At 55.1% G+C, this 22480-nt stretch overlaps 1 protein-coding gene and 1 long non-coding RNA gene across 11 annotated transcripts in view; one reads left to right on the top strand and one right to left on the bottom strand.

The window, feature by feature from the left end:
• Nucleotides 1-19670, top strand: part of DMTN (dematin actin binding protein) — a 28500-nt gene extending 8830 nt beyond the window's left edge. For 3 of the 10 annotated variants that reach the window (XM_039868022.1, XM_039868019.1, XM_039868020.1), the window contains 15 exons: nucleotides 9025-9230; nucleotides 9499-9573; nucleotides 9959-10114; nucleotides 10988-11032; nucleotides 11406-11505; nucleotides 11898-11954; nucleotides 12184-12336; nucleotides 12944-13068; nucleotides 13680-13785; nucleotides 17311-17375; nucleotides 17544-17592; nucleotides 17756-17763; nucleotides 17941-18006; nucleotides 18282-18362; nucleotides 18487-19670. In XM_039868022.1, the coding sequence (XP_039723956.1) occupies nucleotides 9213-9230; nucleotides 9499-9573; nucleotides 9959-10114; nucleotides 10988-11032; nucleotides 11406-11505; nucleotides 11898-11954; nucleotides 12184-12336; nucleotides 12944-13068; nucleotides 13680-13785; nucleotides 17311-17375; nucleotides 17544-17592; nucleotides 17756-17763; nucleotides 17941-18006; nucleotides 18282-18362; nucleotides 18487-18600 (1218 nt within the window). In that variant the 5' untranslated portion in view covers nucleotides 9025-9212 and the 3' untranslated portion in view covers nucleotides 18601-19670. Of the gene's footprint in view, nucleotides 1-488; nucleotides 993-7823; nucleotides 7849-8617; nucleotides 8643-9024; nucleotides 9231-9498; nucleotides 9574-9958; nucleotides 10115-10987; nucleotides 11033-11405; nucleotides 11506-11897; nucleotides 11955-12183; nucleotides 12337-12943; nucleotides 13069-13679; nucleotides 13786-17310; nucleotides 17376-17543; nucleotides 17593-17755; nucleotides 17764-17940; nucleotides 18007-18281; nucleotides 18363-18486 lie in introns of those variants that run through there. The other 7 variants (XM_039868021.1, XM_039868018.1, XM_039868023.1 and 4 more) reach the window with 7 other exon arrangements.
• LOC120606617 (uncharacterized) lies at nucleotides 12532-22470 on the bottom strand. Its single transcript, XR_005653928.1, has 3 exons — nucleotides 22102-22470; nucleotides 13784-13879; nucleotides 12532-12608 (listed from the first exon to the last, which is right to left on the bottom strand). It is a non-coding gene; the product is annotated as an uncharacterized LOC120606617 (long non-coding RNA).
• Between the last annotated feature and the right edge of the window lie 10 nt (nucleotides 22471-22480).

The following is a 22480-nucleotide window of genomic DNA, read 5'->3' on the forward strand; positions in this document are numbered from 1 at the left end:
TGACAGGAAGTTCCCTTTTGATGAAGTTGCCCTGTCAAGAAAAGGGGTCCTTCTCACTCAAACCACCACCGCTGGGCTCTGCTGAAGTTCTCAGGGGATTCGGGTTCCTAAGGGGCCAGCCTAGTCTCTTGTGCTGAAGATCTGCTTTTTCCAATCTTCCCATCCACCCTCTGCAAAAGAGGGTTAATCCTTGCGTGACCAGTTCTGGCATCTGTGCCCACACCCCTAGCCCTCAGCACCCTTTAGCACCGCAGAGAGGCAGGGACCCCAGAGGCCTCTGTGGCTGCTGTTAGGTGCTGAGTAGGAGATACAGGTGCTTGGAGAAACTAGGTGTTGTCACCCCTCGGTTACCAGCAGAGCCCTGTCCACCCTCCCCCCATCCCCCACCCTCCGCCCTACCACAGGAATCAAACTCTGGCTGTTTATGAGAAGGCTCGAGGGGCTGCGTATGTGTGAGCATGAGTGTTGCAGGGTTGGGGGTGTGGGAAAGGGAAAAAGGCCAGCGGCTGGCCCAGTCTGCTTCTGATTCTGCTTCGTCATGATGCCGGCTTAATGCTCCTCTTGTTTGAAAGGGATTGAGCTGCAGTGAGCGAGAGCGAGGTGGAAGAGCAGACACACACGAACACACCCCGGGCTGGCCGCACGCTATCAGCTGGAGGTGGGGAGAGAGCGGGGAGCCGGCGGCCGCCCGCTGTCCTGCCCACCCACCTGCCAGACACAGACTCCCCAGCACGGGGATCCAGGCACCAGGCTTGCGGAGGAGCCGCGTGGGGGCTAGGGAGGGGGAGCCCAGTAGGGTAGGTCCCCTCCTTCGCCAGCTCCCCACCACCACACCCCAGCCGGCTTTTTTTCCTGCTATTTGTGCTCTGAGAAAGCACAGCTGAGTTCCTGGAAGAGATGCCTGCTACAACCTAGGACAGCCTGGGACCTGGGCCTGCGCCTGTCCCTGCCCGGCCTTGGGGCTCAGAGTGTCTGGGCCAAACTGGGAACAGGTAGGTGGCAGGGTTTCCCATGCTCTTCCCTTCTTTGGGTGCTATGGGCTGCAACCCCAGCCTGGGAGAAAGGCTCTGGGTGGTGGCAGGGAGACCCTGGAGAGGGCCAGTTGTGGCCGCTTGTTCAGTGGGAGAATGGCCCGCTGGCCAGATCTGATCCAACCGCCCTCTGATTTAAGGCAGAGGGGCTGGGGTGTTCATGCTGTCACCGCAGTGCCCCCTTCACCTAGGTGTGTGGCCCAGAAGTCTGAGCGAAGGGATGGGGCCCAGGCTGGGCAGGGGAGCCGCTTCCTCTTTGCCAAAGGACAGGGAAGGGGGAGAAAAGGATTGTCAGCCTCCCGCCCACGGCACCACAGACCCTGACGGGGAGCGGCTCACACAGAGGCCTAAATGCTGCTGGCGTAGGGCGTGCTCCTGGGGAGAGCGCCCTGGGGAGCCCCCTTCTCGCCCTTGGCTGGCCAGGCTGGGTGAGGGCCAAATGCGGAATGAGGTTGGGTGGCAGGGCGTGGCCGCGGGTCTGACCCCAGTGTGCTCTCGCTGCTGGCTGCTGCCCTGCTAGGAGCTGGGGGCCCAGCAGACATGCCGGCCCCCAAGGATCCAGAGGCGCCCCTGCTAGTTGTGCCCTCCCTCCGCCTGACAGGCCAAGCACCCTTTCCCCGGCAGATGCACCCGGTATGTCCCTCCCAGGAGACTGTGTTGCCGGGGTGCCAGAGTCAGGGGAGCAGGTCTGAGGTCTAAGAGATGGAGGCAGTCGTGCTTTGGAGATGGGTGGCACAGGACGCCCCACGGGGTGGGTAAAGAGGGGCGACTCTGGGTATGTTGCCGTACACATGCACAGCTTGGGGAGAGGGTGTCGGCACATGGCGCGAGTGGCTGTGAAGGGGAGGATCGGTGGGTGGATGCGCGAGGGTGTCGACGGCGCTGTGTGTCATTTTGTGGGGGCCTCGCCGGGAGAGTGGGGGTGTGATCTTGCGAGCAGGTGCGTGAGTTCTGCAGCTGAGCTTCAGTGTGGGCGCTCCTGCCTGTGCCCACGTGTGAGTCTCGCTTCAGTGCTGTGGCCTCTACGTGGCCCTGTGTCAAACGCCTTGGCAGGCTGTCCACCCTGGGGTGCAGCTCGATGGGAATTCCTCTTTCGGAGCTCAGGTGGGTGTGCAAAGACCAGACAGGGATGCCTCATAATTCAGAAAGCTGATTTTGGGGTGTGAGTTCCTTGCATCTCCCCCAGCCCTATTGATCCAGCTTGTACAAGTGACACTATAGCTTGCCAACAAGACCAGCTATAAATAGAGGCCAGAGCAGGAACATGACCAAGCAAGCCTGAGGGGCTGGGGGCACACAAAGAGGGACTCCTCAGAGGGCAGATAAAAACTCAAGAAAGAGATCTAAGAGAAATAGGATGAATAGATGCATATTCGAGTTAGGTAGGAGGGGTGCCTGGGCCCAGTCCTGCTGTCCTCAGGAGCAAAGGGAGGCAAGGCCTTGAACAGGTGGGTTCTCAGGCCAGGACCCAGATTCTGGCTCACCGGTCCCTGCCGGATGCTCCCCAGAGTGTGAGAGGGTGCTGTATAGTGTTAGCGTTAGAGGAACTCCAACCCTTGTCCTAGCAGGTAGAACAGGGCTTTAAGAATGGGGGTGAGGGAGAAGGAGAAAATGAGAAGAGAGAGTGATGGCTTCGCTAGCCTTAGAAAAGGCACGGGCCTCAGGCCTGACCAAGGTGAGGGAGGCTCCGATGAGCCACTGGCCCGGAGCAGGAAGCCCTCCCCTGCTCTCATCACATCCTTTTTGAGGGAGCGTGGGTGCCACCCCTTCCCCCCACACACAGAGCCCGCCCTTGGAGCGGGCCTGGGCCTCCCTGCTCCCTCAGGTCCGAGCCGCCCACCCTTCTCCTCTCCGCCCTGGGATGCTGTTTTGGGAACTGGTGACCTAGCTGGATCTTGCCTTTATTTCTGGCTCTGAGTTGTTGCCACAGTAACCGCAGGGGTGGAGCCGGGAGCAAGAGAGGGTGAAAGGGAAACAGACGGAGGAAGGGTGAAGAAAGTAAAGAAAAAAGGAATAGAAAACAGAACGAGCAGGCAGGGCTGGAGCAAGGACCTCAGTCACGCTGTGAGTGAAACTGGAGGGAAACGGCGGGGTCGAAGTCCCTGCCTGCCCTGCCCCCAGCCCACTGGGACAGCCGGCCTCATTTCATAACTCGTTTACAGCCCGCACCAAGGCTTGACCTTGCCCATGGGCACAAAGCCTGAGTCCCCCAGCCTCCCTGCCCCTTGTCCACATGCCAGGCCAGCAAGTAGGATTCTGGGCAGCTCCCCCATATGAGGTGAACACATGGGATCCCAAGTTCCAAGTTCAGATTAAGTGGGATCGTTGGCAACCCGTTGAAAAGCGTGTCCCTTGGCTTTGGCCTGAGACAGGCCTGGGTGGGAATTGCAGCCCGGCTTCTATTTGATGTCCTTTGGCAAGTCAACCTCTCAGCCACGGTTTCCTCATCTAACTGGGGTAAACGCTGGCTTATGTGAACACAGAGAGGATGCATGAGAGCCCCTGACCCAGTAGCTGGTGCAGAGCGAGTGGTGGCCGGCCTAGGATAGGAGCAGAAACTGGACCAGAGGACCCAGGCTGTGGGTCTCCCGGTTGAGCCTTCACAGTCAGATCAGGCCCTAACTGGAGCGAGACAGAGTGAGGATGGGTGGGTGGGTTTTATCACCCCACCAGGGAGCTGAGAGGCTCTAGTTGCCATGGAGATTCGGGTGGGCAGTGTGAGGTGGGGCCGGCTGGTGGCTCAGATAAGGCCGGCTGCACAGCTGGGGGAGGGTGGGGCTGACAGAGGCGCTTGCTGGTGTCTGATGGGGGAGGAGGGCGGGCAGCTGAGATGTCCCTTCTGCCACCTGGGCTTGCCTTCCTCCCAGATTTTTTCCTTTCCTTCTATCCCGCCCTCCCTTCCCGCTGCAGACTAACCTTGGGACCTCTTTCATGACAGGCTGCTGGGACCTAGGGAGTGCATGCGCATAGGCAGGAGGTGTGCACGTGGTGGGAGAGGGGTGAGGCTGGAGGAGGTGAGAGAGGGTGTGGACTTAGAGGAAAGTAGCTTTGGGGGAGGGCTACCTGTGGGTGGAGTTGCCTGTGTGGTGTAATTTGAGAGAAGCCAAGAAAACTCTCTCTCTCTCTCCTCTGTCTCTCTGTCTCTCTCTCTCTCATTCTCTCTCTCTCTTTTTCTCTCTCTCTCCCTCTCTCTTCTCTCTCTCTCTCTCGCTTCGCTCTCTCTGCTCTCTCTCAAGCTCTCAGCTCTCTCACACACACACACACACACACACACACACTCACACACACATTCATCTGCCCCAAAACATTTTCCCTGCTAGCTTAAAATTTCACCAGTAAGACCTCACGCCTTAAGTCTGGCCTCAAATTAAAATGCAATGCCCCCGGAAGGGCAAGATATTAATAATTTACCAGCGTGCTTTCTAGCATACCGGGTGGGCACTGGCGTGACGGCAATGTGGCTCAGGGCGAGGGAGAAGATGCAGAGGCTGAGGGGTGAGACCCGGCTCAGGTGATGGGCAAGGGGCTGTGGAAAGCTGTGTATAAGAAGGGGGACAGAGCAGAGGCATCATTATTTTGAACCCCCTCTGAGTGGCCGGGCCTGTGGGTCAGTGCATGTGCACGTGAGAGTGTGAGTCCCAGTGCATAACCGTGTACACCTGTGAAATGCCTCATCTCGGACCCCTCTCCTTCCTCCTTACCACTGATAGATAGTCATTGCTCCTCTCAGTGTCCCGTTCCCCCCAGCAGGTATTCAAGGGGAGGGTACCAGGGCCACCAGGTGCAGACACAGCCTCCAGGACACATGGCAGCTTTGTTCTCCCCAACAGTCTCAGCCACGCACACTTCCCACAATGAACCTTCCAAACCCTCTCTGCTTTGTTCAACCTCTGCCTAACCCGCCTCTGCATAGGACTTTATCTCTCACTTTTAATAAGAGCCTCCCAATTGGGACTGGCCCCTCTAAAGGCCCCTGTATGTGGTGAGCCAGCTTCTTACCTGTCCTCCTTTTGGAGAAATGTGGTTTCCTTTTCAAAGCTGGGCTCTACCTGGACATGGACCGGACCCCTCTCCCCTGCTGAACTGGCCCCCTGCCAGGTAACCCCCATCTCCGGCAGCCACCATCTCTTCCTCTCCTCTTCCTTCTGCCTGCAAACATGGTCAAGTCTCCCCTTTGCTTAAAAACCTTCAGCCAATCTCGCCTCCTCCAAAGTTACTCTTTCTAGCCTGGTCCTGCCCGTCTTACATACCTCGTGGAAGCACCCCCCCTCACCTGTGTGTCCTAGCCAGGCCTGCCGTCTCTGTCATCCCTAACAAGCAGGCCTCACCGTTCCTCTGAAGATGCTCTCAGAGGCCACCGGGCCTTGACATCCTCACTGGCAAGCTATCAATCCTTTTGGCACTTCCGGCCTTCGCTGGGCGGTGGGCTCTCAGCCTCATGACGTTCTTTCTCAGTCCCTCCTTACCTTCCCCACCCCCATTCTTCCTCCCAATATTTATTGCACACTAACTATGTATCAGGCCCTTTGCTGAAAACATAAAGACTCCCTGTCCCCAAGGAGCTGGCCACCTAGTTCCCCCCTCCCTTTCGTGCCCTCTCTGGCTATTTCTTCCTTCTAGTCCCCTGGATGTTTCCCCTGGATATTTCCCCAGGATCTGTTTTTGACCTTCTTTCCCTCTTGGCAACCACATGTGCAGACCACCACCTCTAACTCAAATAGCTCCCAAATTTCTATTTCCGACCTGCCCCTCCCCCAACCTCCAGTTCCCCGGGACATTCCCACCTGTTCACCTACTGCACCCACCTCAGCCTCGACCTGGCAAAAGTGGACTCATTGCTTCTCCGTCTCCTGTCTCTCGGGCTTGCAAACTGCCCCTGCCCTGGGGCTCTCTTGATCAAGTCCTGTTTTGCACATTGTGCCTCTAGCTTTTCCCCCACTCGCCCCTTTCCATCTTTGCCCCCTGCCCACATCTAGACCCTCACACTCCTCCACCTGAACTGTTGCCATCGCTTCCTGGCTAGTTTGTCTCTGGACAGCCTCTTTCTGTCCATTCCATCTCCCAGGCTGCAGCCAGATTCATTTTTCCAAAGCGCCGCTTGGATCTGTCGCTTCATTGTTCAAAAGAAATTTCTAAGCATTCCGTGGCCCCTGTTGCCCACAGAGTGCGATCTAAATTCCCTAGTCTGGGTTCAAGGTCTCTGCAATCTGGCCCCAGCCCCCTGCCCCAAACATCTCTCAGCCGCGTGAGCTCTACAATCAGCCACACATGGTGTTCTGCAGACGGGCCCAGTACTTCCCTGCGCCCTCACTTTCGCTCACGCTGCTTTCTCTTTCAAAAAAAATCCTTTTTTTTCCTTTCGGTTTTTGCATGATCTCAAACTGGGCATCTTTGAAGGCCTACCTCACATACTGCCACCTCTAAGAAACTCCTTTTTTTATATTCTCGTCTTGACACCCCAGCGGGAGTGATCTTCTGTCCTGTGACCTCGCACGGCCCCATATACTATCTTATCTGGCACATGTAGTTTTCTGCTTTGCATGGCAGTTATCTACATCCATGCCTCATTTCTGGAAGGGCAGCGTGCTCCTTTGACTCATCTTTGTGTTCTCCAGAAGACTTACATCACAGAGTGCTGCTCTGTGGTCACTGCGGGATAAGTGCTCAGAAAGTATTTGGTGAATGGATGGATAAAACAATGCGTGATAGGGTGGGTGGGTGGGTGGACGGGCAGATGAATAGATGGGTGAATGGATGAATAAGCATTTGCCGCTAGGGCTAAGCCAAGTGTATAGCTAGTCTGACAATGGCTGTTAATAAATATTAGAGAGGAGTGAGAAGAGCTAACAGCTCTCGGGTCCTCAGACACCTACTTAAAAACATTACGAAGTGAGCGCTGAGAAGGCAGGGGAAGGATAAAGCTCTGGAATGGAGTCTTTCATCCTTGAGGGATCTTTGGCTCTAGAATTCCAAAAGACTCGAAAAATGTGGCAGATTCTACTCCGCAGCTGACACAGGTCTACGTAGGCACTCTGAATCATGCCAACGCTGAAGACACGGTCACTTTCAGCTCCGTGACTCTGGACAAGTTTTCAACCTCTCTGAGCCTCAGTTTCCTCATCTGAAAAATGGGTCTACCTTATAGGGTTGTTGGAGAGATGAAACAAAATAATCCTTGCGAAGTGCTTATCAAAGTACCTAGCATGAGCATACAAAACACAGTGGCTATTATTGCTGGTTTTGCCCTCCAGAAATTAGCAGTCATTCTAGTAAGCAAAAAAATCATGCTCCCATGTCAGGCGACATATAATCAAGGACTAGGTTACATGGTTCTCTTTTTAAGTCCCACTGGAATTCAGAGAAGGTTGAGGACTAGAATAGTAGGGGAGGCCTCCCAGAGGAGGGGGGTTTAGGACAGACCTTGAAGGATGGATGGGATCTGGGAGAGAAGGAGGTAGACAGAGATTAGTGGGAGGGCATGTGCAATAGCAGGGAGGGGCTGCTTGTGCAGCGAGCAGGTGGTTTTGGTGGTGGAGAGACAGTGAGGGAGCAGAAGAATGGCCTGATACAAAGTAATGGCTGATAAGATTGGGAGCACCAATGACTTCAGCCTCTCACGACCCTCTGTCACAAAGAATGACTACAGAAAAACCACCTAAGTTCATTAGTTCTGGTAGAGATAGAAATAATAGCTAACACTCTACATAGAATTTATAATGTTTTGAGCATTGCACCTGTTATAATTTGTGTGATACTCAGAGCAACCCTATGACACTATCTTCCATTTTACAGATGAGAAACATGAGACACAGAGAGGGTAAGTAACTTGCCCAAGGTCACACAGCTTCTGAGTAGCAGAGTCTTATACTCACCCCCAGGCTCTCTATTTCAGAATCCATGCTCTTAACCACTATGTTATGCTGCCTCTTCCCTAGATCTCTGTAGCCTTTATCTCTCTTCACTCTGTGGCATATTGCCAATAGACAGAAAGACAGTCTCGCTGCTACCATCACAGTGGAAACTCAGCCAGGCATTCATTGAATGGTTATTATGTGTTCACTACTGGGTGTGGGGGCGGGGGAGATGGGAGCATCGCTAAGAGAGTCACTGAAGGAGGAGAGGACATGGACGGTGGCCCAGGGAACTCATAATCTACTGCAGCAGACAGGACCTAATTCACTAGAAACAAAGGGAGAGCAGTGCCTGCCAGGTTGCCTTCCTGCTGAACCGGGGGCCCCGGCCTGCAGCACAGTCACACTTCGGAGGGCAGCCTCAGCACCGAGAAGGCTATGGGCGGCTGGGATGGGGCCTTGGCCCCAAAGGGTGTTTTACTGAATGTTTGCAAGTGAGACCACTGCTGTATAGGGACAGGCACATGGAGGTTTGAGCTCCCTCCACCCTCCTCTCCCTTCTTCACCAGAGGATGGGAGGGTGGAACCCGGGGCGGAACCAGGGGCAGAGTGGCGGCCATCAGCCAATGGCCTGACCACTCCCCCGCAAGCCCGCTACATTCCCTGTCCTTTCCTCCCAGTTTGTCCACTACATAGGCATTACTAAGTCCCTCTATGTTCGGCCTTCCCGGAAGATAAGAGAGAGGGGGCACAGTGGACAGTAGGTGGAGGGGGGAGTGGGACGAGGGACCAGCACTGAGCCGAGGCGAGAGGCATGGCAGAGGCAGGGGGCAGTGAGAGAACCTGGGCCTGCAAGCAGCCCCACCGCAGGGCAGGTGTGAGAGCACCCGGATGACTGACCCCTGCCGTCATTTCCTTTCCAGCCAGAGAACAATGGCTCAAAAACAAGTGCGGCCGTCCACTTTCCCGCCTCCTGGTCCACGGGCACGCTCGCTTCCCCAGCTGAGCGAATGGAAAGCCTGAGCCCAGCACGGCCCGGCACCCTTCCGCCCGCCCAGCGCGCAGGGCGCCCCAGCCCCAGCCCGCGCCCGCTGAGATCCCGGCCCGACGGCCTAGCCGGCACGTTCTCCCTCGCATTCCAGGCCCTGCACTCGGCCCGCAGCCTGGAGAGTCGCCGAGGGATGAGGACGCTACAGCCCAGTGGGACGCCCTTTCTGCACTCGCGGCCCCGAGCGCGCAGCGCCCAGAAGCCAGGCCGAGCCTGACGCCCTGTCGTCTCCCCTTGCGCACAGGGACCCACGAGTGACCCGCCCAGTCATCTCCCTGCTGCATGGAACGGCTGCAGAAGGTGCGCGGGGCTTTATACACCCAAGTCTGGGCAGTGAGGGCCTGGGTCTCGCGGTGGGTGGGGCCAGGCTTCCCGCCGAGGGTCAGGTCGAGGTCGATGGTGCCACCTGGTGGTTGCCCGCAGCGCCCCACCCCGGGGCCCCAGAGGCCTAGGGAGTCTCCTCTGCCCTGGTCCACCCTCCTCTGGCCAATCCTGCGCCTTTGGAGCGGCCTGCCCGCGGCCCTCGCCCGCACGCACATTCCCACGGCCGCCTTCTCACTCTCCCCAGCAACCACTTACCTCCCCCGGGAGCGTCAGCTCCTCCCGAGGCTCCAGTGTTCCCGGCTCTCCCTCCAGCATCGTGGTAAGTATTCCTCCCGCCGCTGGCACCCTCAGGCTGGGAGGAGGGAGGGGTGGGACACGCTGGCTCCTAGGCGGCTTCTCTTGCCCCCGCCCCATCTCCGCGTGGTCCTACTACAGCAGGTGGGCGGAATGAACCCCCAAATCCAGAGGTTTCCTCACTCCCATTTTCCTGGTCTCATCCTGTCTCGTTGTACCCAGAGTGCTAGGTTTTTTACGGCGACTTTCTAAACCCTTAAAATTAAATAGTGAAATTATTAATTTATAGGAGCTGCCATCTAAAAAGGCTGCCCATTTTCTTCCTAATAAATTGCAAATCTGGCTTGCAAGGCCAGGATCCCAGGTGAGCCTTTCGGCTCGTCTGTTCCATTGGCATCATTTTCCTACAGGCCAAGATGGACAATCAGGTGCTGGGCTATAAGGACTTGGCCGCCATCCCCAAGGACAAGGCCATCCTGGACATCGAGCGGCCTGACCTCATGATCTACGAGCCCCACTTTACCTACTCTCTCCTGGAACACGTGGAGCTGCCCAGAAGCCGGGAGGTGAGGGGTGGGGGGTTCCTCTTGGACAAGACTTGGGGGAAGGGCTCCCCTGGCCACATGGGAGGTGCTTTCTTTTCTGGAGGCCAAAACAAGAAAGGGAACCGTGTGCAGGAATCAACCAGTGAGGACCGAGTGTTCGTGGAGAGCCGGCAGATGGGCTGCAGGGGAGCTTCATGTAGTGAGCAGGGAGGCCATGTTTGAATGGCGGCAGCAGAGGGGTCACATAGAAGGAGAGTGGGAGTGGGCAGAAAGACAGCAGATTTGTGGAAAATGCCAGGAGCACTGAACTCGGAGGCCAGAAGTCCTAGCTGAGTGACCAGCGTGATGGTGTGGTCTCGGTTTCCTCGCCTGTAAAATAGAGGTGATACCTCTGCCCATCTACCTCACCAGGTAGTTAGTACACGAGATCATACACACACGCCAGGTATGTTATAAATGGTATTCAAGAAAGGAGTACTGTCATGGCTGAGCAGTAAGAGGGGGCCAGCCTGGGGGAGACTTAAATACCTGACTAGGAGCCTGGACCCCATCCCGGATGCTTGTGGGTCGTTCTCTGCCATTCATTGCTAGGCTCTGAGGACGGGGCCACAGGCGTCTTCTGTTGGCCCTCAGAGCACAAGCACACTACTCCAGGATCTGTGGCTTCTTGGTACGTTCTAGGAAAGACTTCGGACTCTGCCCAGGAAAGTACTAGAAGGGAGAAGGACGGAGGGCTAGTGCTGGATAGTGGCAAGGACTGATAGAGAAGAAGTGGCCCAGACATTGGGCAGGCAAGATACAGAATTGGGTGGGGGATGCAGTGGCCCCTCTGGGGGTCTAGGGATAAAGGTTTAATTATACCCTGTGGCTCTGACCAGCTCCTCTCCTTTGCAGCGCTCGCTGTCACCCAAATCCACATCCCCCCCACCATCCCCAGAGGTGAGTCTGCCCTATACCTGACACCACCCAGCCCTGCTCTGACAGGCCCAACCCCCATCCCCCACATGCATCCAGCCAGACAGGGCTCTGCAGAGCCCAGGGGGTGATGGAATCAGTGGACCTCGACCTGTCACTGTCCAGCTCTGTCCATCTGTCTGTCTGACCCAGGACGTCATGTAATTCTTTCTCCTGGGTCAGGCTCCATCAGCAGGTCAAGTTCTTGGATGCCCTGCCTCTGCCCCGGGGTAGGGGGCTCGTGGCTGCTAGGGTGGGAGGACAGAGATGTGGAGTGAGACGAAGCCGTGTCTACATGGGTTGGAGGGGTAGGGTGGGGGACCTGGGAGCTGCAGTGAACCTCACTTCCGCTCTGCAGGTGTGGGCGGACAGCCGGTCCCCTGGAACCATCTCTCAGGCGTCAGCTCCAAGAACCACTGGGACCCCCCGGACCAGCCTGCCCCATTTCCACCATCCTGGTAGGTCTTAGTGACATCCCGGCTGCATCCTTTTCCTAAGACTTTTATTTTTTCCTTCAGGAAACCAAGCCCCTTGCTCTCAGTGCCCCACTGTCTGGGGTATATACTCCCCACAGAACTAGCCAGACCCCCAGATAACATGATCCTGGGCACAGCTCCCAAAGATGGTGGATCCTGTCACGTCTTCTTTCCCACCCAACCAGAAAAGTGCAAAAAGTCCCAACCCCCTAAGGGACAGTTCTAAGAACTCTCGGTTCTGTCTTGGCTTTCGACCGGAGCCCATGAATGTCCTACCTTCTCCCGTTCCACTGGTCTCCATTCTCCTCACTGACCTGGCCCCCCCCACCATCGACACACCCTCCTTCTCACCCGCTCTTGCTCCCTCCCCACAGAGACCACCCGCCCAGATTCCAACATCTACAAGAAGCCACCCATCTACAAGCAGAGAGGTGAAGTTCCCCTAACTGACCCAAGTCCCCTTCCTGCTACGTGCTGGGAGGCCACGCCAAGGGCTGGGAGGGGACAGGAGAATAACTGTCCGTAACAGCACAGAACCGTGCCCTGTGCTCTTCCTCGTGCATTGTTTTCGCATCCACGAACTCGCAGGCGAGAAACGGGAGAAGTGAGGGAGTTGGGAGCTGGGGGCATGCGTGGGCTGACCGTGACCTCTGCCTGCAGAGTCCATGGGAGGCAGCCCTCAGAGCAAGCACCTCATCGAGGACCTCATCATCGAGTCATCCAAGTTCCCTGCGGCCCAGCCGCCTGACCCCAACCAGCCAGCCAAGATCGAAACCGACTACTGGCCATGCCCGCCATCGCTGGCCGTTGTGGGTAGGCGAAACCGTGGGAGAGGGGAAAGGGAGGCTAGGACACCGCCTCATAGCCCTGGTTGATGCCCCATGAGCCCACCCTCACCCCGACCCCCACTTCCACCCTGTGGCCCAAAGGGAACACTGCAAGCTCCTTGCTCACTCCTCTCGCATTCCCATAGCTCTGGTGTCAGCAGCCCTATTTGTTAGTCATTCGTCTCTTTTCATTCATTTATTTGACCACTCGACAGACATTTGTCACACTTCCACTGTGTCCCAGGTTCTGTGATAGGTCTGGAAAAGAGAAAGAGAAATGAGACAAGGTCTTAGTCCCCAGTGAATTTAAGTTGTGTGAATGTGTGTTGCCTACCCAGCCTCACTGCAACACTAGAAAAGGTTATTTTATATTTTATTTTATTTTATTTTATATTTTATTTCATTTATTTATTTTATTTTATTTTATTTTATATTTTATTTTATTTTATATTTTATTTTATTTTATCGTTTAAAGATAATCTGTAGTGTTTGCTTTAAGGCACAGCCTAGTGCCGCACACACAGCCAGCATCTGATAAATACTTATTGAGCAAACGGTTGGTTGACACGCCTGCTTTTGCCCATGTTTCTCAGAGACAGAATGGAGGAAGCGGAAGGCATCGCGGAGAGGGGCAGAGGAGGAGGAGGAAGAGGAAGATGATGACTCTGGGGAGGAGATGAAGGCTCTCAGGGAGCGTCAAAGAGAGGAACTCAGTAAGGTAGCATCTCGCTACTCCCTAACCCGGCCTCCCTGTGTCTTCCTGGGGAAAAAGGTTCTGGTTCCTTAGCTGTTCTGTTCTAAATGGGTCCATGTCTGAAGAGCATCCTGGTCAGAGCATGTAAGGAATTCCCCTTCTTTCCTAGGATTTCAGTGGCTGCTTTAGGGGGAACACCAGTGAATATTAGGGTCAAAAGCACAGAAATGGTGGTCTCCCCAGTGCCAGGCTTCAGCAGGCTGAGCAATTTATGGGAAGAGGGGACAGGAGAGAGCAGCCTGCTGGTCTCCAGGGGAGGAGAGAGGGTGTTGGGAGTCATGCAAAGGCCACTGACGGCTACATGGGCTTGTTCTCTGGGCATCGTGACCTGGGATGAGGAGGCCATGGGAGTAGAGTTACACTGAGTGGCTCTGACTCCTTGCTCTCAAGAGTGGCCAAACCCAATGTGGCAGCACAGCAGACCAGAATGACAGACTCCACAGGCTCCCGGGCACGGCCCAGCCACCCAGGAAGTCTGTCCCCACTCCTGCCTGCAGTATGCCCAGCTCCGAACATTTTGGAGATGAGAAATGAGCATCTCTGTCTTAGACCCATCTCTCTTTCTCCTTTCCCAGGTTACTTCCAACTTGGGAAAGATGATCTTAAAAGAGGAGATGGAGAAGTCATTGCCTACCCGGAGGAAAGCCCGTTCCCTGCCCGACCGGACGCCCTTCCATACCTGTGAGTGCCACGCAGGGAGCTGGGGTCTGCCTGGCCAGACCCTGAGGCCGGAATCGAATAGTCAGGTGTCTGTCGTATGCCCGGCACTGTGCTACTGTGGGTACAAGGGACAGAAAATTGGGTTGCTGGCTCAAGGCGCTCATGCTGTCCTTAGGGCAAGAATACCAGTCCTGGAGCAAGACTAGATGATAAAGGACAGTGTCGGCCAAAGCAGAATTAGCTAATTTTGTTTAATTTAATAAAAATTTATTGAGTGTCTACCATGTGCTAGGCACTGGGGATTATAAAGAGTGAAAAAATATAGTCCTCTCCTTCAGTAGCTTCCAATCATTGGGAAAACTGACTCGGAAACTGGGGTTTGGGTCCTGCAGGTATTCTGGCGAGATGAGAGGTGCGTAGTGAGTGCTTTGAGAGTCTGGTGACAGGGCCTGGGTTCGGAGGATTGGGAGGTTGCTAAACCGAGCCAGTGGAGGAGAAGACATGGCAGACATTAGGGACGGTGGAAACAAAGGCGAGGGACAGGAAACATCCTGGCCAGCATAGAGGGCCTCCAGGAGCCTGGAATCATCCCAAGCGCGCCATGTGGTAGCAGGAATGAAGGCAAAGAGGTGGGGTGGCCAGTGCTTTGGACACCATGCCTCAAACCACTGACTCGAGCCCGGATGTCCTTAGAGCATGGCGAGTGGAGAGGAGCGGGGAGATCTGAGAACCCCAAACTGGAAGCTATCAGGCCTGTAAAAGCCCAGCCTCAGAAGCTACACAGCCCGCTTCCACTGTGTTGCACTGGTCAGAGCAGCTCCCCGACAGCACAGACTCGGGCAGGGGAGACAGTCACTTCCTGATGACAGGAACTGCAGGAAGGCACGCGGGCTGGGGGATAGTGATCGAGGCCATCTTAGGAGACAATCTGCCACACTTTCCAGTAGTCTAGGTAAAGGCTAAAATATACACAGGTCCAGAGAAGAAGGAATGGGTTTGAGAAATGTATAGGAGATTGAATCAACTAGACTCAATGGCTGATTAGAGGTGGGAGGTGAAGGGGAGACCAGGCTGGGTTTTGTCTTGGGTGCCGGGTGATGACAAACCTGGAACTGAGATCTTGAAAGAGGTAGGTTTGGGGCGGGGGCGGTGGAGGGAGATGAGGAGACTGGTTTGGGGATGTGTTGGATTTGAAGTGCATGTAGGTGGGAGCCGAGTCTGACCAAGTCGCAAGCTTGAGGGGTGACTCAGGCCTCAGGCAGAGTTTTCGGGTTATAGGTAGTAATAAGACCGTGAGAATAATGTGATTGTGCAGAGAGAGGAGAGAGGGGCAGGACGGGTGCCCACACTGTACCCTGGAGAGCACGCACGTTCAGATCCGGATGAAGGTCGTTAGGAGGAGGTCGGGAAGGAACCCAGCCTGAGGATGTGGGTAGCCTCAAAAGGCCTCACTCTCTGTCTGAGGGCTGGGGACTTGATCTGGGAGCAGGCCATGGTGGAAGTGGAGGATGTCTGCTGAGCCAAAGGTGGGCAAAGCTTGCCGAGATTCGGGAAGCTTTAGAACAGCGGTCCCCAATGTTTTCGGCACCAGGGACCGGTGCTCCTATGAGCATCTAATGCCTGATGATCTGAGGTGGAGCTGAGGCGGTGATGCTAGCGCTGGGGAGCGGCTGCAAATACAGATGAAGCTTCACGCGCTCACCCACCACTCACCTCCTGCTGTGCGGCCCGGTTCCTAACAGGCTGAGAACCGGTACCATTCCTGGCTTGGGGATCGGGGACCCCTGGTTTAGAATAGCTACTGCATGGAATGGGAGCTGCTACAAGGCCTCCCATCTGGATAGTCTACAGGTTTTGCCTCCATAGCTTGCCGGCGAGAGGGCAACTGTAGGCTGATCCAGGCAGAGTTTGTGAGGCAAGTGCCGCGGGATGAGGGGCCAAGTGAGCTGCTGAGTGCTGGTGAAAGCAGTTGTGTGCCCAAACACAGGCTGAGGGACAAGGGGAATTTGGGATCGGGACGCTGGACGTCCCCGGGAGATTGACGAGCAGATGTACTGGGAACAAGGCTGAGGGGAAACTGCAAACAAAGAAGGGTGCTGTGGCCACAAGGTGGGACACATGGGCTTCAGATGTCAGGGTGAAGCAGTTGTGGATGACAAGGCCATTGAAGGGGTTGCCTGCTGTGGAGTGGAGGTGAAGGCCCCTGGGGCGGGGGATTCAAGGAACCGGAAGGCGCGCATGCGGCTAGGACAGCCACAGAGTCACTGGGGAGGGTATTTCAGGATGAGTGGAGTTATAAGAGGCCTTTTTAGACAATGTGGAATAAATAGTTAAGGCCTAAAGAATGAGGCAGATAGAGAGATGCTCCAAAGGTTGAATTCAGTCTGTGTTCCACCGGAATTTGCTACTCAGTCAAAATTAGCTCTTTAGCTTCCATTTTGGCGCCCCAGAACGTATATGTGATCGTAGGATTGCCTGCGTTACTCTCATGGCTAATCGACCTTAACGACTTCAGAATTATGAACAGGCATGTCGTGCTGACTTAATGGTAACATCGAATGGTCACTTTCAAACATAAATAAACATTCTACAAGTAATTTGGAATGAAAACCATTTCGTATGTCTCGTAGGTTGAAATTCTTCCAGTCGAAGTAGAAATGTATGCCTACCGCAAAAGTAAAATGCTTCGATAATGAATGACGATTGCGAAAGCAGATAATTTTCAACACAAAAATAAATATTAAGTATCTTAAAAATTAAGAAGTAGTAAGGGGGGTGGAAACAAGGTCTGAAAACACATTTTGTTCTCACCAAACTTCTGAATAACAAATTTTATGTTTTAATGAGACAGTTCCTTATAGTTTTGCATCTGTCAAGGCTAAACCTTTAAATGAGAATGCTGGTCAAAATGATTGCTACAGAATGCCAACACTTATTAGTAATTGGAGATGAAGGAGCTGAGATCTGCCCAGACTATGAAGCCAAAGTACAAAGTTTTTCTAGGCAAACCTATTGCTGAAAACCAATTTTCTTGAATTATAATGTGCGATATTATGAAATATGCAAGTTGAAAGTGACATCGGGTCATGCTGGTGCAATCTAGCAGCTGACGGTGCTGAGAAAATGATTGTTTCTGTATTATACCGTCGAATGTTTGAAACTTGATTACTAACATTGCTAATAATAAAATTGTAGTAATTCGATTATTTTGATGAAACGATAGGTGTATTTTGTATCCCAGAGGTTCATTTTATGAGGGTGAGCTTCATCATCTATCACTGGCTGACCGTGGACATTGACACTCGGGCACTTGGCCCAAATGTAAACTTGGTGCACTTGATGTTAGAGAGAGGGCAGGCATTAGAGGTGGTTCAGAGCTGCCAGCATGATGTCACTTGCCGAAGGTGATGGGCAGGAGCCAGTAGCCAACAGAGGCCCACCGGGTTCCCCCTAGTCCACCCTTCACTGCTCTGCTCCTGGTGGCGGAGCCCTCTCAGGAATGACTGTCAGCCCAGAAGACTGAACGGGTCTCTTGCTCTCTTCCAGCTTTGCACACAGGAACATCTAAGTCATCTTCTCTCCCCGCCTACGGCAGGACCACCCTGAGCCGGGTAAGGTCCCAGACCAGAGGTTGCAGACTACACGGGAAGCGTGTGCATGTGGGGTCCTCTGAGGGACCGAGCTACTTGGCATCCTGGGGGAGCAGCGAGACCCCTAAAGTGAAGGGGACCAATGAGGAACATGCCAGCTTCCTTCTAATCCCTTTGTGTCCTTTTTAGCTACAGTCTACAGACTTCAGCCCTTCTGGGAGTGAGACCGGGAGCCCAGGTGAGAGGCAGGGCCGACCTGGTGCCAGGGGAGCCGGGAAAGGGGCTTAAGCAGGCCCCCAGGGCAGCCCCATCTGTGATGTGGGCGGAGCTGTGTGGCTGGAGGTGGGGAGGCTGAGCCCGCAGGTTTGGAGGCCTGCCTGAACGAGTCTTCTCTCCCACAGGCCTGCAGGTGAGTGCCTTCTGGAGGGGAGCATGTGGAGCACCAGCAGCCGTGGACGGGTGACTGCAGTGTTGGGGAGGGGGATGTGGGGCCACAGGGTTGCCTGGTGAGGACATGAGAAGCCCAGAGTAAGGCTGGGAGGCCTCCCTGCCCCGCTCCGGCTCACTGCAGCTTTGGTCTCCTCAGAACGGAGAGGGCCAGAGGGGGAGGATGGACCGGGGGAACTCCCTGCCCTGTGTGCTGGAGCAGAAGGTGAGGGGCAGGGGCAGAGCCGGGGGGCGGTGGGCAGGGGATAAGCGTCTACAGTGGGGTGGGCCAGCTCCGGGAGAAGCCAGGGAAGTGAATGCGCTAAGGGGTCTTCCTGGATTTGCTGATGGGGGTGCAGCAGGAAAGCTGGGGGAGATGAATGGCAAAATGGCATGAACCCAGTGGTCCCTGCAGGCTGAAAAGGGGCCTGGGGAGTTGAAGGGGTTACGCTGACAGAAAAGGCTATGAGCATAAGACTGGTCCTCTCCCCTGCCCCTCAGATATATCCCTACGAAATGCTGGTGGTAACCAATAAGGGGCGAACCAAGTTGCCTCCGGGTGTGGATCGCATGCGACTAGAGGTATGTGCTGGGAAAATGCGCTGGTGGGTGAAGGGGGTCCTGGTGGGGGAGACCTGAGGTCTTAGTGGCACTCGTCACTCTGCCCAGCCCCACCCTCCTATCCTATCCATGTGTCACCCTACAGAGGCACCTGTCTGCAGAGGACTTCTCCAGGGTATTCGCCATGTCTCCCGAAGAGTTTAGCAAGCTGGCTCTGTGGAAGCGGAACGAACTCAAGAAGAAGGCCTCTCTCTTCTGACCGTCCCCACGCTCTGTGACTGCCCCTCATCCCTGCTGCTTCAGGGCCCTGGAGCTGGGTCACTAGACCCCAAAGCATCATCTCTTGGGGAAGCAGGGAGATGGGCACAGGTGGTGTTGGCTCCATTCCTAGTCCAGGGGAGCACAGGCCTCTCAGTGCTGGGTTGTGGGACATGGACGTTTCTCCCATAATGAGCCGGGGGCCTCCCCTCATCCCTGGTCCTCACTGCACAGGGCAAATCCAGGCTGGACTCCAGCACACACAGAGTTAGTGTCTGCGCCCAATCCCTACCCCTCTCCCCCTATGAAAAGAGGTCCCCAGAAGAGTGAGAGTGAGGTGATATGCACATGGCACTAGGAGGTCACGCCTCCGTGTCTTGACCAGTGGGTGGTGGAACCCTCGGGCCTGGCAGGAGGAGGTAAGGGCGGGAAGCAGCAGGCAGGGAGAGCTCCAGGCCCCTGTGTCTGCCCAGCACTCCTCCCCTCACCAGAGCTTCCCCCGCACCTGGGCCTCCTGCCTCTGACTCCAGGGGGAGGCGCCCTGCCCTCCAGCTCACCCAGTTCTCTCCTCGCAAATCCTACGCTTCGAAGCCTCATGCTCAGCCCTGTGGCTTCCCCAGAAGCCTTGGCTTAGAGTGGAGATGTTGCCTATGTAGAACCCCAGCCCCTCATCAACCTCTGGGCAAAGCCAGCTAGAATCCTACCTTCTGGCACCCAGGTCCTAGGCAGAACCAGGCCTTGGGGCTCCCTCGGATGGGATCAAGAGGCCAGACTGAGTGTCCTGGCTACCAGATCTCACCCACACCCATGCATCCCCCACCATGCTCTCTAAAGAATGTAATTTATTGGGGCACCCCCAGCTGCTTTCCTCACCTAATTCTCTGCCCTACCTTAATCACACACCCAGCTTTTCTTCTCTACAAATACATATGTGTATATAATTATATATATATTTTTGCCCAGGTCTGGGTTTTCTTCCTGCCCAGACCTTGGCTTCCCTTTCCACTGTGTGTGTGATGCTGGGGGAGGGGAACTCTGCTTGGAATTAAAAGGTTGCATTGGGTCCCCAAATCGATTTGTTATTTATGAGCCACCAGGCCCGGGTGAGAGGGACAGATGATGTCAGGCTGAGGGAAGTCATGGGAGTGAGGGTTCAAATGGGGGCATGGGGTCGGGAGGCAGAGAGGCGAGTTCAAATGGGGGCACATGGGGTTGGAGGGCAGAGAAGGCCGAGCAAACACCGCCCTTCTCTAACTGGGCCATAAAAGCGGGGTTGGTCCAGCAGAGTCCTGTTTGCCGCCTCTCCTTTAGGGGCTGTGTGATGGTGGACAGCGGAGGGATAGAAACACGCCGTGGAGCCTGACATATGAGCCAGTAAGGAGGGAAGGCTGCTCTGTCCTCGGTCAAGGCCCTAAACGTTCCCCTTGGCAGGCAAGCTCAACAGTTGACATGACTGCCCCCTCCAGCACCAAGATGCTCACAGCTCACTGGGGAAGCCAAACACAGAAGAGGTCAACAGGGTATGCATAGGCAGTGAGCTGACTGTCGAGGATCAGGCAGAGAAAAGTAAGGAATGGAGAAATGATGAACTCTATCTAGCAGGAGCCAGGGTCAAGTGGAGGCCAAGGGAGGAGTAATGTGGTCTTGGTTGATTTGGCAAGGACTTCCAGGGGGAAGGCACATGGACCTAGGTGTTGAAGAGGTGGAGAGGGGAAGATTTGACTGGAAGATCAGAGGGAGGACTTTGGTGTGGGTGCTCGTGGGCAGAGGGACTGGCCTCAAGGGCCTGGAACAGAGCCCAGGTGTGGAGTGCCCGAAGAGGGGTATGGTCAGGTGGCTAAGTAAGGTCAAGGACCAGTAAGTTGGAGGAGACTTAGGTCCAGTGCGAACCTAAGACTGGAGCTGGGACCGAATCCAGCCTCCCACCCCAGGACAAGTTTCTAGCCCCTTGGGCTAAAACAAAAGCAAACAGATGAGAACCGCTCAAATGCGAACGATGACTTTAAATGGTCGGGGTTCTGTATGTCCACAATATTGTTTTATCCCTTCAACAAACCTGTGAGGGCAACAGCACAAATCATTTCAATCCTTTTAGTGAAGGAGAAAATTGTGGAATAGAGACATTGCATCTGAAGCCTGAAGCGACTTACAACTAATGAGTGGAGAGTGGAGACAAACAATTGAGTTCCTTGACTGCTAACCTAGGTCTGTCTCAAAATAAAGTTGCCTCTCAAGGGGCCTCGGGGAGGGCAGACTGGGAGGCTAAGAGAAAGGAACGGTCTCCACACACGCGCTCAGTGTGAGGCGTCGGTGAATGTGTGCAGGGCTTACTTGTTCCGACGAGGTAAATAGTGGTGACAAAGCCGGCACCCCTGTGTACGCTGAGGCGGTATTTGATCACAATGCACTGGGAAATGCTTATGGTGGGGCCGACTGGACATTATGTCCTAAAGAATTTTAAGTTCCTGACATTCAGAGCAACTCAAAAGTGGAGCTCTGTCCCTAAAACAAAAACTTGGGGAGAGTGTCTCAACACCTCCTCTGCAAAATACACACACACACACAAGCAAACCCCCCAGGTTCCTCCTTGACAAACAAAACAGACTGGTTTCTTCCCTTTGTTCGTACACATTTTGGCCTAAAAGACTCCTCTCATTTCTCATAGGACTCCTCACCAGGGACCCTATCATTTTTTTCCCTAAGCAGCCATAAAACTGAGCTCCAAATGCTAGCTCAGCCTGGCTCAGGGAACCCTAACCCTGACCCTGACCCTGACCCTGACCCTGACCCCCGCCCCCCATGCCTCAATCTGGATGGCAGGCTGTACTCCACTGCACACAGCCAGCTTTGGGCAGGTCATTGTCTCCTGGGCCTCAGCCCCTCTGGGGAATGGGACCCAAAGGCAGGGTTCATGCAGTGGAGCCCCAAGACCCCACAACTCTCGGTCCTACAGTTCTGTGACAGGGGCTACCCCTGTACCTAATGGGACAGTGAACGCCTTACCCTCTCATCACAGGATGTCAGAGGTCGGCAGGAATGCACTGAACAAGCATCAGCCCCATCTTCAGGAAGAACCTCTGTCCATTACTGAGGGGGAGGAGGTGGCAGAAGGGTAAAGTGGGCTGTTAGAAGGCAGGTCTCTAAGGTCCTGGCTTTGGACAGTCCAAGAAACCCTGCTCTTGCTGCGTAATTCTTAGGTGTAATTTTCCCAGGTGTGACGTCCCCACAGGAAACCCACCTTCTGTTTCTTCCCTTGGTGAGACTAGAAGAGCAAAAGAAGCCACTTACTTCCTGCAGAACCTGTGGACTAGCGCTGTACCTACTTAAAGTAGCAAGCAACAAATGAAATTAATTTTAGTAATATACTGTTTAACCCAATATACCTAATATATTACCACTTCGACATGTAATCCACATAAAACCTCATTAGCGAGCTATTTTACATTCTTTCTTGTACTAAATGGTCAGAACCCGGGGTGTATGCACCTTACATTCAGCTCACCTCGTTAGGACTCGCAGAGGTCCGTGCTCCACAGCCACACGTGGCCTGTAGCTACAGTGCGGGACAGGGGGTGGCGGCGGGGGCGTCTACAGGCTTGAAGGACCTGCAAAGCGTCTCATTCCTCACGGAAACAACCTCCCGAGCCCACTCGCCCTTCTCGAAGGGTCGTTCTCCCGCTGCCCCCTGCTCCCCGAGGCGCCCCGCGGGACCTGTCCCGCAGCCGCGGCGCCCCCAGCTCCGGCGCCCTTTCGCTCTCCCGGCTGGGTCTCCTTTCCGACCGCGGGCTGGGCCGGCGGGGGCCCCGGGGAGCCGCGGACGAGCGCCCCCGGCCCAGCCGGGGCGGAGCGGGCCGGGCCCCGCCTCCCTCGCAGCGCCGCGG

This window comes from Pteropus medius, unplaced genomic scaffold, assembly GCF_902729225.1.
Source record: "Pteropus medius unplaced genomic scaffold, Ma_sr-lr_union100, whole genome shotgun sequence".
NCBI classification, from domain to species: Eukaryota; Metazoa; Chordata; class Mammalia; order Chiroptera; family Pteropodidae; genus Pteropus; species Pteropus medius.